The 15,404-nt window shown below is 36.1% G+C and overlaps 2 protein-coding genes across 2 annotated transcripts; both read left to right on the forward strand.

Moving 5' to 3' along the window:
* Positions 1-807: 807 nt before the first annotated feature.
* LOC143529972 (uncharacterized) lies at positions 808-3,906 on the forward strand. The gene is made up of 4 exons (XM_077025636.1): positions 808-2,550; positions 3,343-3,495; positions 3,584-3,655; positions 3,733-3,906. Exons 1-4 carry the CDS (start codon positions 841-843, stop codon positions 3,880-3,882), a joined length of 2,085 nt encoding a protein of 694 aa, XP_076881751.1. The 5' UTR covers positions 808-840; the 3' UTR covers positions 3,883-3,906.
* A 3,099-nt stretch (positions 3,907-7,005) lies between these two features.
* Positions 7,006-8,924, forward strand: LOC143529973 (small nuclear ribonucleoprotein SmD3b-like). The gene is made up of 5 exons (XM_077025637.1): positions 7,006-7,187; positions 8,031-8,083; positions 8,489-8,555; positions 8,646-8,702; positions 8,787-8,924. Exons 1-5 carry the CDS (start codon positions 7,029-7,031, stop codon positions 8,832-8,834), a joined length of 384 nt encoding a protein of 127 aa, XP_076881752.1. The 5' UTR covers positions 7,006-7,028; the 3' UTR covers positions 8,835-8,924.
* The last annotated feature ends 6,480 nt before the right edge of the window (positions 8,925-15,404 follow it).

Here is a 15,404-nt window from a genome sequence, read left to right on the forward strand (position 1 = left end):
CTAAATTTTATTTTTAAATTTATTATAAGCAGACATGATATTTTTTTATAATTAAAACTTATAAATATTGTAAAGTTAAAATACAAACGGGACAAAAATAAGAAATATGAGAAGAATTTGAGATTACATACATTTTAAAAAAAATTATAATTTAAAATATAAATAAAAAACAAAAAAATGTTAAAAACCAAAATGTTTCCCCGTCATTGACGTTCCAATAAAAAAAATCGACGAAAAAACACAATGCCGAGATAAAAGAAACAATTATGAAAATTAACAAAAAACACAATTATAAATAAAAAAGACATAATAGATCATGAAATATGACACCATGCCAAACAAAATATAACACAATGTTGAGTAATATAACACAATATAAAAAAAAGACACAATGTCAAAAGGAAAAAAAAACACAATCAATAACAAGAATAAATAAAAAACACATTGATAAACAAAAAGACACAATAATATACTTAGCATTGTATCCTTTTTTTATTATTATTTTTGGAGCGAGAGAGATAGGAAAAACATTATCGTTTTTTTTTTTAGTTTATTTTTTTTTATTTTAAGTTATGATTTTTTAATTAATTTTTTTAAAAAGTTTTTTTTATCACAAATGTTTCTCATAATTCTCATTTTTAATCTCATTTGTAGAATAACTAGATGTGGATAGTGAAAGTAACCCCCTTGTTTTTGAAAAGTGCAGATAATAATACTTGAATAGTTTCAGAGTAGCTTTCACATTACCTCATAGTTCAAGGACTAAAGTTGTGCACTTTATCCAACGGATACACCGTCATCATACTCCAACCACCGGTTTTGCAGAACCAACTGCCAATAATGCACACTCTGCTCCTCCCTCCACCGTCCGCCACCCGCTTCCTCCGCCACCGCACCGTCCCCCAACCACCACTCTCCACCACCTCTCACAAACTCTCACCTCTCCGTTCATCCTCACTCTCCTTATCAGAAGATGACGTCATCACCCATCCCGATGACGTCGTCCCACCTTCACACTCCAACCGCCGCTACGACTTCTCTCCTCTCCTCCAATTCCTCTCCACCGAGTCACAACTCACCGAGTCACAGTTCGCCGAGTCAGAACTCACTGAGTCACAATTCGTCGAGTCTTACCGATCAGTCTCACCGTCACTGTGGCATTACCTTCTGAAAACCCTAGCGTCTTCACAAACCTCAATTTCAACCACACACGCTCTCATCGACTGGCTTCACAAACACAACTTATGCTTATCACACGAGTTCATGTACTCGATTCTAATCCACGCGCTCGGACGCTCCGAGATGCTCTACGAAGCGTTTCTGCTTTCGCAGAAACAAACCCTAGCACCGGTCACATACAACATTCTAATCGGCGCGTGTGCGCGTAATGATGACTTAGAAAAAGCCATTATTCTGTTAAACAGAATGCGCGCCGAAGGCGACCAGCCGGATTTAATGAATTACAGTTTAATTATTCAGTCGTTGGTCCGTAAGGACCAGATTGATTCAGGATTGTTACAGAAGTTGTATAACGAAATGGTTTCGGATGCTATAGAGTTAGATGTACAGTTGTTGAATGATATTGTGTTAGGTTTTACGAGAGCGGGTGATGTGGATAGAGCTATGCATTTTTTAGGTGTGATTCAGGGGAACGGATTGACTGCGAAGGTTTCCACTGTGGTTTCGGTTATTTCGTTGTTGGGTGGGTTGGGGAGAGCCGAGGAGGCGGAAGCGGTTTTTGAAGAGATTAGTGATGGTGGGTTGAGACCGAGGACTAGGGCGTATAATGCTGTGTTGAAAGCTTATGTTAATAGTGGTAGTTTGCGTGATGCGGAGTGGGTTGTTGATGAGATGGAGAGGAATGCGGTTTTGCCGGATGAGTATACTTATTGTTTGTTGATTGAGGCTTATGGAGATGCGGGTAGGTGGGAGAGTGCGAGGATTGTGTTGAAAGAGATGGAAGCGAATAATGTGAAGCCGACTTCGTATGTTTTTAGTAGGATTTTGATAAGTTATCGTGATAGAGGCGAGTGGCAAAGGTTGTTTCAAGTTTTGAAGGAGATGCAGAGGTGCGGTGTGAAGCCGGATCGGCAGTTTTATAATGTGATGATTGATACGTTTGGGAAGTATAATTGTGTTGATAACGCGTTAGCGATATTGGAAAGGATGATAGACGAAGGGATTGAGCCGGATACGGTTACTTGGAACACGCTAATAGACTGTCATTGTAAATCAGGGCATCATAATAAAGCAGAGGAATTGTTTGATGAAATGCAGCAAAGAGGGTGTGAGCCTTGTGTTGCTACGTATAATATTATGATTAACTCGTTTGGTGAGCAAGAAAGGTGGGAGGGGGTGAGAGGGTTGTTAAGGAAGATGAAAAGCGAGGGTTTGCAGCCGAACGTGATAACTTATACAACATTAGTTGATATATATGGAAAGTCGGGGCGGTTTATGGATGCTACTGAATGTTTGGAGGATATGAAGTCTGCTGGTTTGAAGCCGACTTCAACGATTTATAATGCTCTGATTAACGCCTATGCTCAAAGGGTAATTTGGTCCTGTACTTTCTTAACTCTTTCTAATTATAAACACAAGTTTTATGAATGTCCCGTTTTGTCGTTAACACACACACACACACACACACGCATATAGGGGATAGTTCTGTTCAGAAGACATTTGTTTTCGCGAGGTATGAAAGAACAAAATAAATCTGAAAAAAAAATTAAAATACAAGAAAATGATTGAAATGCAATGTTCACTCATCTCTTATTAACATTCTAAAAAATATGTTAACGAAGTTCGTTTATTTATAGAATCTACACATGCGTAAATCATGTGTAGGTATATTTCCTACACACAACTTACACATGTTTAGGCAAACGTTTAAAAATGTAAAAAAAAAAAACACCTGAACAAATTAGTTTAATGGCTTTTTATGTACATAACATAGACATTTTTGTATGTAAGGAGTAAAAGTTTAAAAAGTATGAATCATTGATAGAAAAAATAAAACGATTTAGGTTTGTTCCTTTTGTTCTCGTAATAATTTGGTCTTCTCTAATGAACCTTTCTATATAACCGCTTTATGCATCGGCCATCGCCTAGTTAAAGCAACAAGTACAAGTGTTTTTTATGTGGCTAGTTTACTAAATAAAACCAGTTATATAGATATATTTGTGTATGTATGCATACGAGGATGTTTTAAATATCTAAATTAGTACTCCCTTTTCAAAAGATTATTGCAAAGATGTTAGAGAACCCTCATATACATAAGTTCTACAAAATGAAAATGAAAGTGAAGAAACAACTTCTCATTATTAATATTTGTACATTGAGCAGGGTCTATCTGAGGAAGCACTGAATGCATTTAGGGTCATGAGAAGTGATGGTTTGAAACCTAGTAATTTAGCTCTTAATGCATTAATAAATGCCTTTTGTGAAGATAGGAGAGATGTTGAAGCATTTGCAGTCTTACGCTCAATGAAAGAAAATGTAAGCTTCTACAAGAACCTCATTTAGCTCTTTTCTAATTATAATTATGCAAATTAGTGAATATAAACTTGTTATTTTCTAACTACAGGACCTAAAACCTGATGTTGTCACATACACCACTCTTATGAAAGCTCTAATTCGTGTGGAGAAATTTGATGAGGTATGGAATCTGCACAAGGGCAATTTAGTCATTTTAAACACGTGTCCATTATCCTATAAAATGGTGTTGAATTTCAGGTCCCTGGTGTTTATGAAGAAATGATATTGTCCGGGTGCACCCCTGACCGCAAAGCTAGAGCCAAGCTACGGTCTGCACTCAAGTATATGAGACAAAGACTGAAATCAGAGTTCCACTCCACGAGCTCATTGGCCCGGTCAAAGTACTGATATCACCATTCACGAACCAACCGGGTGAGCTTGTTTACTTTTGTAGCTTACTTGCACTACCGGAACAATATTCATTGTTCACCAGGTGGCTCTTCTTACTTGTAAAAGTTTCCATGTTGAAAAGTCAAAGGGTCAAACAAGAAAATACTACAAACTTGGAGGTGTAGATACAAAATGCAAATGGGAGTCTGAATTTATTTAAGTTGTTAAAATACAAGCATACACAAGTACTTATAATGGTCTCAATTCATTCTTTGGATTATTTGTGCATATGCATGTTCTAGGTGATAATTTTGTAACTCTAAATATCAAGTGAAAAATTGTGTATTTGAGTCTGTTTACCTTAGGGTTATTTATTTATTTATTTATTTATTTTTGTGACAAGAATTGAATACATTTGAAAGATAAATATTGAGCATAGTGTCACGGTTCACTTTACTTCCTTTATGGTTACTTGTTAGCATATAGCTGGCAAGAAGTGATGATAACATAACTTATTATATTTTAATTATCGGATGTTATCATGCATCGCACACTAGTGGTAGTCTTGTTCTCGTTATGTTCGTGAGTGTTCTAATGCAACAGGACCAATTACGATCACTGAATGCGAATAAGCCACGTGTGAGAAAATGTCTTGCTATGTAATTCTTACATGCTACCACAAGCAGAAAGTCTTGTGGTCATTTTTTATATACAACAATATGCCATCTGCTAAGACATGAATCTTTTTATATACAACAATGTCCGAAGACATGAATCTTCACAAGTATCTTAAAAAGAACATGTTTCAAAGGACATACAAAAAAAAGATTTCCAAAACATAACATTGAGTTGAACCATCTCAAGTTTCAATTACTTACAAGATCCTTTTGGAAGTAGGAAGCCTAATTTATTATTCATTACAAACACCATGCCATCCGTGAAGGACCTGACAAATTATTTAGCTACAAATACTCCGTCGATCAAGGGTTGGACTTATTAACTCGTTGAATATATCTTCAAACTGTCGATATATAAATTATTATATTATTGCATATGCTATTCCAAATCAACAAACTAAAGGTTCTGAACAACCTGAGTTTGAAGTGTCACCACATATGTCGAGACAGAGACACTTGATTAAACGTTCAAAACAACTCTACATACACCTAGACCAAGTGAGAGGTAACCTTGTTGAATCACATAACCATTAACACCTAAATAGATTGATTATATTTATTATATCAGGCATATATCACTTTTCTAAATAAGTATTTTGACCCTTGTTTTATGTGGATAACACGAAATCAACTTTAAATCTAACTATATATGCTTAAAAGAAAAAAGAAAAGACGAATTATATTTTAAATTAATGATAAAGAAAATAAAATGACATAAAAAAACACAATAACATTAAATAAAAATTTAAAAAAAAAGAAAGAAGCAAACATGGTTGAATGAAAATGTTGTAACAAAAAGTATGAAAATACTTATTCTTGGCTATGCAAAACTTGTTTAACTAGCAAAACTTGTTAGATTAAAGTCATATAGCACATATAACTTTTAGACCATCTTAAATGATTCAGGTTTTGATTAAAGTCATATAGCACATATAACTTTTAGACCATCTTAAATGATTCGTTTAACAACTCGTATAAACCATATTTTATTTTTATAAAAGTTGGTATAACAATTTTCACATCATACAACCTTATACGAGTATACGACCTGTTATACGGCTTGTATATAATTCGAAAAGAAGGAAGGAGTTGTTTGTGGATTAGGCTAAATGTATCCCCCTCGTATACTTGTCATACCCTCTTCTCTAGACTTTCAATGTCTTTAACAATTTTATTTGACATATTACTACCCTATAATATTTTTTGTAAAGCTTATCATAATAATATAATATTTATTATCATTATTAAATATATTTTAAGAAATAATGATATATTCTCTTTATAAAAACGATAAAACGATTTGTATATTTTTATCTTATTATATGTCTCCCGCTCAACAAAAAAAAAACCTTGAATATATTTTGTTAGGTTCGGGCGTATAAGATTATTGATAGGTTAGAAAAGAACCAACTTGTTGATCAATTCGATGTTGTTTAATCTGTTTTATAGATTAAAAACAATACGATTTTTTTTAAATGTAAGCTATCTCTAAAAACAATTTAAGAAGAAAACATATTCTAAAGTATTAGAACACTTATAAAATTGTTTTTTTTTCTTTTTAGATAAAAAATGTCTTTTTACATAAACAAATTTTTTTATCATTAAAAAAAACAAAGAAAAAGTTTTATGATATAAAAAAAAGGAAAAGGAAAACTCTTTAAAGAATAAAAAAAAACTTTTTAAAGTAATAATGATAATAAAAAATAACAAAATTGTAATAGAAAAAAAAATATTTGAATCGTATTAACCAATGTTTTAAAAACCGGATTTAGTTTAAAAATGGTACAACCGGTTGAACCGGAATGTGTCGAGAGGTTCAACTGGGTTAAATAATTTATTTTGTAATTCCATACAGATACAATTTCAATTAAAAAAAAAATACCTAAAGTATATTAATAAACATCGCACTTGAACCAAGTATCATGAAAAATGGTCGAATTAGATTGAAAGTTTGTACTTTGTATACGAAATCAGTCAGTTACAATAGACATAAATAAACCAACAGTGAATTTGTATAATACAAAATAGGTTGATTAACGAATTGCCTTTTACCGTGTTTACTCATTTCAATTTTATCCGGCTATGTTAAAAGCCATTTTTAAAAAATATTGGTCGCGAAAAATATAAAAAATCTCTTGGGTTTAAAACCAGTTTGCCGGTTTAAATCGGTATTTTTAAAAAAATCGGCGGTACGATGTTTTAGCAAACCATTCAAAAATGCGGGGCTCTAAATACCGGTTGCCTTACGAAAATCCGGTTTAACCAGTTCAACCGGCTGGTACGTACATGTTTTTAAAATATTGGTATTAACGCAAAACTAAGTTTAGTAAAAATGAAGAAGAGGTAGAAGCACCTTTTTTTGACAAAAGTGCCCTTAGACTTAATTTCACTGTAATAAAAGAATTAGCAAGGTGCTCTCCACTTTGAAAACCCTTCTGCATCCCTTGCCGCCGATCACCGTAGACACAGTCGGAGAATCAGTCCAGAATGAGTCGGAGCTTAGGGATTCCGGTGAAGCTGCTACACGAGGCCGCCGGACACATAGTCACCGTAGAACTCAAGAGCGGCGAAGTTTACAGAGGAAGCATGATTGAATGCGAAGACAACTGGAACTGCCAGCTCGAAAACATCACCTTCACCGCTAAGGTTACTATCTTCCGATTCATGAATATATATACAATCAATTACCGTTTCAGTTTCTTCTATTGCTATCGTTCATTAAGTACATAACATAAACCCTAAGTTTTCATCAGTAGATCTGCAACTGCACGGATAACATTTTATGACTTGTAATGAAGAGTTCGTGACTATTGAATACCGAATTGGTTAACTGTATGTTTGTAAACCCTAAACCCTAACAATAGCTATATGAATGCGATTGTTGTGCCTAGGGGTGCATACGAGCCGAGCGAGCTACTCGAGATTGGATTGATAAGAAGCTCGAAATGAGCTGAGCCTTATCGAGGCCAAGCCTGAAATAAAGCTCGCTTAGGTATCGAGCTTTCTATGGGAAGATTGGTTAGGCTTGCCTAGCCTTAACAAGCCTTGTGTATTTTTAAGTTTTTACTTTTTTGGACTTATATGTATTAATTTTACACTGCAGAGACGAGCTTTGGCTCTTTTAAGGTTCCTCATACATTCTCGAGTCGAGTCGATCTTAGGCTTGTCTAAGGCTTTCTCAATGTATAAAAAAGTAACTAAAATTACTTATAAATTAATAAATGATAAACGAGCCCAGATGCGCCGAGCTCAAGCTTTAGAAAAAATGTTCGAAACGCACTCGTGAGTCAAAACGAGTCGAACTCGGGCTCAGCTTGTTGACTCATGCCTGTTTATCAGCAGACTTGGATATAAATATTTGCTAGATAATGGTTAAAGACAATAACAGAAGTTCAGTAGATATTCAACATATTTTTTATTATGGAATCAAATTGTTTTTATTGAAAGATGGAAACAATTTTATCATAATGCTGTTCTTCATGTCTGCAGGATGGGAAGGTGGCTCAACTTGAACATGTGTTTATCCGGGGCAGCAAAGTCAGGTGTGTATTCATTTTTTGAGATTAGCCTTCAGTTTTATGAGGAAAATACTAAGGCATCTTAGGTGTTTTTTTCTCAGTTTTTTGTTCTAGTTATCCTTTTGGTTTTAAAAAGGCTGATATGTAACCGAGATTAGTCTTTTTGAAAACTCATGGTATATTTTTTGTTCTAGTTATCCTTTTGGTTTTAAAAAGCTGATATGTAACCGAGATTAGTCTTTTTGAAAACTCATGGTATCAAATTGCAATCAATGATAACCGATACTTATATATCTCATACGCATGTGCGATCAAACAACAATGTTTGTATCCTATGTAATATATATCATATGATCTTTATGAGCCATTTACATGTTGCTCATTCTTACACTGTACACTAAATGAGTTGACTTTGTCAAATCTTTGCAGGTTCATGATCATACCAGACATGCTTAAGAACGCTCCGATGTTCAAACGTTTAGAAGCTAGAATTAAGGTACCATCTTTGACTGTCCCAACATGCGATTTGTGAATGTTTTTGATAAGCATACATATTTCTAATTTATACTCTTTTTTTTCTTAAAAGGGGAAAGGTTCAGCACTTGGTGTTGGTCGGGGCCGTGCTGTTGCTATGCGAGCTAGGGTAAGTGTTTTTTTTACATTATTACTGGAAACAGATTTTAAGTCATGAAAATATTCCAAGTGATGATGATTTGCTTTTATGCAGGCGCAGGCTGCTGGTCGTGGAGCTGCGGGTCCTGGTAGAGGAAGGTGATATGTTTGTGAATCATAATCAAATTTATCACATCACTGGTTCCTAGTAATCATTTCCAGTTAGGTTATCGTTATTGTTTTTGATTTGTAAGATTGGATCAATGTTTGATATAAAGTTTAAGCATGATTTCTGAATGTGTACTTGTTTGATGCTCAAAGATGCTTCAAAACCTGTTATTGTAAACTCATTCTACTGATTTACAGCAGTTGTCCAATTTTTTATTTCTCTCGTCTTTCAGTAGTTCAACCTAATTTGAAGGGTTTTACTCCCATTATATTTTCACAAAAGGCGTCATTTATAGTCATTTTATACATTGCTTTTTGTTAAGGTTTGTGGCTTGATTTTTGTATATATATCATATTATCTTATGTTTAATATGATTTTAGACACCGTTGTAATGGTTTGAGCACACCCTTGTAATCGCATGTTGTCATGCTTCGAGCATGGACAAACACATCATTACTCATTAGACGCTAGATGCAATGTTGTAGTTGGTTTAAGCATACCCTTACATTTAGGGGTGTTTACGGTTCAGTTTGAAACCGAGAAACTCCATAACCGGTCATTGGTTTGGTTTCAAAGGTTTGGTTTCACGGTCCCGTTGCACACCCCTACCCACTTGTGTCACTTTGGGTGGATATTAGCAATAAAAGATTTGAGTTAGACCTTGCGCAAAGGTTGTCCGCTTGAACCCGAGCCCACCTGGGTTTTCGTCCCATCGTGTGTTACACCAAAGAGTTTCGCTCTTGTGGTTGCACAACGACTGTCAAGTGGCAGCCAATGGTATGGTTTCTCGGGGAAACGCCTAAGCCAAACTCTAAAAGTTAGCGTTGGCCCAGTTAAAAAAATATAGTCTGGCTAAAGTATGACCACGGCGCTCTCCAAATTTGAAGAATATGTTATCTTAAATACAACCTTTCTAAAAAAAATAATTAACAATTATTACTTAACTAGATTTTCTATTAGGCACGTTGCGCCCGGGCAGTTGGCAAAACCCTATCGTTGAAACACAGGCTTTGGTAAACCTGAGCGTTACGACGATGAGTCGACATGAATTTGGTCAGTATCGGTTGCGTTCTTCACGATATAGACACCATTGGTAAATTTGAGCGTTAAAACCCAAAAAATTAATTCGTCAAATTAATATATAAAAACATTAACATATAAGAAAACAAAATATTAAAGACGATGTTTATTTAGTTGGCAAACCCGAGCGGTGGTAAAACATTGAGGTGGTAATTTGACACGAATTCAGTCGATTTTGATTACTTACATACTATACTAGAACTAAAAAACGAAAAAAATGTAAAAATTGAGGTGGACCAACGACCAAATTTGGGGGGGGGGGTTGGTCGGTAAACTTGCGCATTGGTCAAACCCGAACGTTGTTGGTCATTGGCTTTAAATAAGGCCGTGAGTCTACGCGTACTCGGTTAGTTTCTTTCAGATTTGTTATGATACGAGAACTAAAACATAAAAAACATGTCCTCCTACCACATTCCGTTCGAAATCCAAACGGAAATCATCAAGCGTGTTCTTCCTGTCAAATCTCTGATTCGTTTCAGATCCGTTTGCCAACGATGGAAGTCGTTGATCGACAGCTCCGAATTCATCACTCAACACAGCCTCCACCCCGCTCACCCGCACCATCTGTTGCTAAGGTACAAGGTTTCTTCTGAGCCAAATTATGTTTCAATCGCTGACGATTATTGTTTCCCTCAGCACAAGCTTTCCCATATTGTACCGCCCATTGTTAAGCCAAACCTTCGTCTGCTCGATTGCTCTGGTGTGTTTGTGCGAACTTCCTCTCGAACCGAATGAACCGATTCGGATTGTTGTTTGGAATCCGTCCATTAGAAAATCTGTTGCTATAGTGCCCCCCGGAACAGGAGCAACTGTTGTTGGTTTCGGAGTTTGTCCTAAGACTAGTGACCCTAAGATAGTTGCGATTATAGGTGATTCGAAGGCGCAGGTTTTTACATTAAGCACTAGAGCGTGGAGAAGCGTTCCAATGAATCTGCCTCTGTCTAATACGTTATTTAGATTTTTTTTCTCTCGCAGTCAGGTAGTTATTGATGGGGTTATTCATTTTGATGTTTATGAAAAGAATGTTGATTTTCATCAAACGATTGTTACATTTGATTTGACTAGTGAGGAGTTCGGAGAAGTGGATTTTCCAGATGCTGTTGGTTTATTTGGCGTTGGATATGTCGAGATCTCTAAGCTCAAGGAGTCTCTTGCTGTGATTGAATACTGTAAAGATAATGGGGGGGTACGAATTTGTAACGTATGGGTGATGTTGAAAAATGGTGGCTCGGAATCATCTTTTACAAAACTATTCACTATTACAGACATGTCATTTTCTCATGTAATTGGATTTAGGAAGAATGGCCAACCGGTAATAGATTTAAAATTTAGTTCGGAAACAGAATTTCAAGTTTATGACCCCGACTCAGATAACATGAATGGTCTTGGGATTTATGGTTCACATGCTAACATGGCCAACTACACAGAATCTCTATTTCTGCTTAATCACTCCGATTCTATCATTCAATGACAGCGATAACGATGATGATAGCCGCTATGATTCTATGATTCAGTCTCTATTTACTGTTTTGTTATTTTATTTAGAAAGACTTGACTTTTGTTACTAAATTTTATTGCAAATGCATGCAAACAACCTTGAGTCCTTATATTATATTTCCCTGCAAGTATAGGTGCTAAGATGTGAGCTTCTATATCAAAAATATATCTTCTAAACATGGTAGAAATCCTTGTGTTGGGTTGTTATATTTCTCGAGTTTGGACTTGTTTATTAAGTCGCTATAGTATGCATATAAGGATAGGCTTCATGTATTGACTGTATGTGCATACTCCAGTATATTATGCACCATTCATCTTACTTTTTAATATGTATACATATAGAAGAAACTCTTAAGTGGTGATATTTTAACTTACATATAATATTTATAGAGTTACTAACTATTAAACAGTATGGTTACTGAAGAAACATTAATTGACCCTGAGCAGATTATGGATAATCTGGGGGTTAAATAGATGTTTCCCACGAGGGTTATGTCCGGCAAGATGGTTCTTCTGATGACCTGCAAAACAGACACCGTGAGCTCGTCACTGAGAAGGGGGGGGGGGTACCTCCTTGTGACCACCCTCCAGCGTGAGAATCAGACTAGATTGCTCTTGAATATAAGTGTATATTAAGAGATTGCTAGAGAAGATAAGATGTGATAAGGTAATGTAATGTAATGTCCTTACCATTCCAAGGTGTTGGAGTATTTATAGCCGAATGTAGGTTTCCAAGAAGGTACAGCCGGCTGAATAGTATTCCTGTTCTGCCAACTGTGGGCTACGCACATGCCATGCTGGCAGTTGGTGGGTAGGCAGCGGCTGATAGGGACCAGGCCAGCTGTGTACTATTCCTTTTCCACCAACTGCAGGCTATGCACGTGCTACGACAGGTTGGTGAGTAGGCAGCGGCTAATAGTGACAGGGGTTGGTGAGTAGGCAGCGGCTGATAGTGACCAGGCCGGCTGTGTACTATTCCTTTGTCACAGTGAGCTGTCGCTGCTTTGGTCAGACCTTTTGTCCATACCTCGTCAGGTACAGTACAAAAGGTCCTCCAGTAGCGTACGGACTGGCTCATTTGGGCGGGAGTATTCCCGGCTTTGGGCGGGAGTGTTCCCGGCTTGCTCACTCCTTCTTCAGGTGACATTACTGAATTATTTAAGAGTTAAGTGCCTTGTGCGTGTAGCCTTGCTGCGCAGGTAGCCTTCCCTGATGGCTTGTATCCGCAGCTGCGGGAACAGGCGGGGTACTTCACCATTGGGAGGCTTTTCCTGCGGGAACAGCTTGCGTACTGCGCGTAAGGACGTCACGTCTCTGAGCATGGTGGGTCCTGCGGATCCAGTTGGTTTCTGCGCAGGCGTCCCTCTTCAAGGTGAGTCTTGCGAGTTTAGCCTTTGCGCAGACGTCCCTGTTGAAGGTGAGTCTTGCGGGTTCAACTGCACAGACGTCCCTATTTGAGGTGAGTCTTGCGGGTCCAACTGGGCTCTGCTGGGACCTACCTCTTCTGTTACCTAAATGCATAATAACTCCTAGATGCAATCTGGGCCTAAGAGATGCAAGGTACTGGAAGGGGTCTCTTCTTTATTCAAGCAAAAAGAGAGGCATTCATAGTGAAGTTGTTTCAAAAAGTGGCAAAGAAATAAATGATGACACGAAAGTTGGGATTTAACAAGTATACCATAATTTATATAAACAACAATTTTTAGGAATAGGATGTTGTATACCATGATTTTTCGTACAACATGACACATGTAGTTTAGGCCAACAATATATGCGTATGTTAGATTAAATATGATTTCAAACACATTGTTGTAGTGATTTGAGCGCACCATTATAATCACACATCGCCATGCGGCGGGCATGGACAACGAGAGCACATCATTTGACATTAGACACAATGTTGTAGTACGAGTTGGTTTAAGCGGACCGTTGTAACAAATTTACACATACGATTTAATTAGATAAGTCAGATGCGACATATACTTAGGGGGCGCTTGGGATTCTTATTTTACTCCTTACAAGTTTTCATTAAGTTAATAAGTTACAAAAGTGTAATTTATGGAACATTTTCTCTCACAATATAAGCAATCCCAAATACCTTATTACTTTTAAAAAGTTAATAAGTTATAAGTTGGTGGAAATAAACAATCCCAAACACCCCCTTAAAATAAATTAAAGATAACAATATTCTCTATTTTATAACATATCTTTTATAAAAAAACATTTAAACTATATAAAAGTTATCCGGGTTTAAAATGACTAGGCTTAAAATGACTAGCATTACTGAAATAGTGGAATTTAAGTTTTAAAGACACTTTAATATTTTTTTTCACAGACAAATCACTTTTTTATATTAACTTTAAGAGCATGTATAACGGGCAACACGGCCTGAGGTCTACATGTATGTGGTAGTCGCGGATGAGCAAGCAAACGGACTCCACCGTTGTCGAAGAAAGTCCGGAAAGAAGGGTTTGTGGGTGCGACTAGTAAGTGTACGCAAATGGCCTTCTCCAACAACTACCTCAATAAATAAAAAAAAAAAACAAACTGAATAAAAATCAATTAAAATTTAAAATTAAATATTAGTTTATTAAGTTGTTAATTACAATAAAGAAAGAATTGTGGTTTTCGTCCTTGTAGTTTGTTTAAATTTGCTATATCAGTTCAAAAGTTTCAAAGTCGCTATTTTCATCCTAAAGGATTCATTTATGTCACAATTTTTGTCCATAAGGTTTCGTTTTCATTGCGATTTCCGTCCCTGTTAAAATATGCTATTTCAGCCCGAAATATGCTAACGAAAAGGACGAAAATTGCAATGAAAACTGAAACATCAGGGACGAAAATAATAAAATTTAAACTTCTAAACCGAAATGACAAATTTAAACAAACCACATGAACAAAAACCGAAAACCGAAAACCCATTCCACAAACTTCTGATTGGGCTTTCTTCCATACATACCATTGGAGCCAAACCTTTGTTTTGAAAACCCACCCCCAATGCCATGTCAGTCTACACCTGGCGCCGTCTCTCTTTGGATCCACCCAATTTACACCTAAAAATGGTAATAAGCTAAATCTTCAACCTATATTCACTTCAAATCCATTTCATTAATGGATTTATTCGATTGTATTCAATATAAACTTTCGCATCTCTTCGCATTAAACTGTTTATTACTAATTGATTAAGTTTCATGCTTGTTGCTCTCTGTTACGAACGTTATTCTGTTGCGCTTAGTTTAGAAACGGTTAGTGATTCATAACCGTTAGTTGAATCCATTAAGTTTAAGTTTCTGTTAATTTAGAAACCGTTAGTTGCTTGATTTATATAAATCGGTTAAGTTTAATGCTCGTTGCTCTCAATTACAACTAGGAGTGTAAATGCGCAGAGCCTAGCCCGAGTGAGTCGTTTTTTCAAGCCAGGGCTTGCTGCTCGTTTGTTATTTATTAATTAGTTTATATATGTTTTGTATTTTGAGAAAAACCTTAAACATGCCTAAGCTCAGCTATGCTGTGTGAAATTAATTCGTAGAGGTCTAAAAGAGGTAAAACTTAAAAATGCACCGAGCCTAAACAAGCTTTTCCTACAAGCTCGCCTTTGTTTCAGGCTTGGGCTCGGCTAGTTTTGAGTTTTTTATCGATCCGATCTTGAGTTGCTTGTGAGCAGCTCGGCTCGTTTGCGCCCCTAATTATAATCCTCATTTCGCTGTTACTTTAGAACGGTTACCGTTTGTTGCTAAATTTTGTAAACCAACTAAGTTTCCTCATTGCTCTCGATCACAAATCTCATTTTGCTCTTACTTTAGAGACTGTTAGCAATCGATTACTGTTCATTGCTTGATTTTATAAATCGATACTGCAATTCATGTTTAAATTACTTCAAATTTTACAGCTTCAGTATGTATGCATTATTTTTTTGGTAATTTCTAAGCTTATTTCAGTATTGATTTCTTAACATTTTATTGATGATTTTACTCATGTTACCAGGCT

This window comes from Bidens hawaiensis, unplaced genomic scaffold (assembly GCF_021521415.1).
Source record: "Bidens hawaiensis isolate Kalapana, Puna unplaced genomic scaffold, B.hawaiensis_p1.1 tig00008796_1, whole genome shotgun sequence".
Taxonomy (NCBI): domain Eukaryota; kingdom Viridiplantae; phylum Streptophyta; class Magnoliopsida; order Asterales; family Asteraceae; genus Bidens; species Bidens hawaiensis.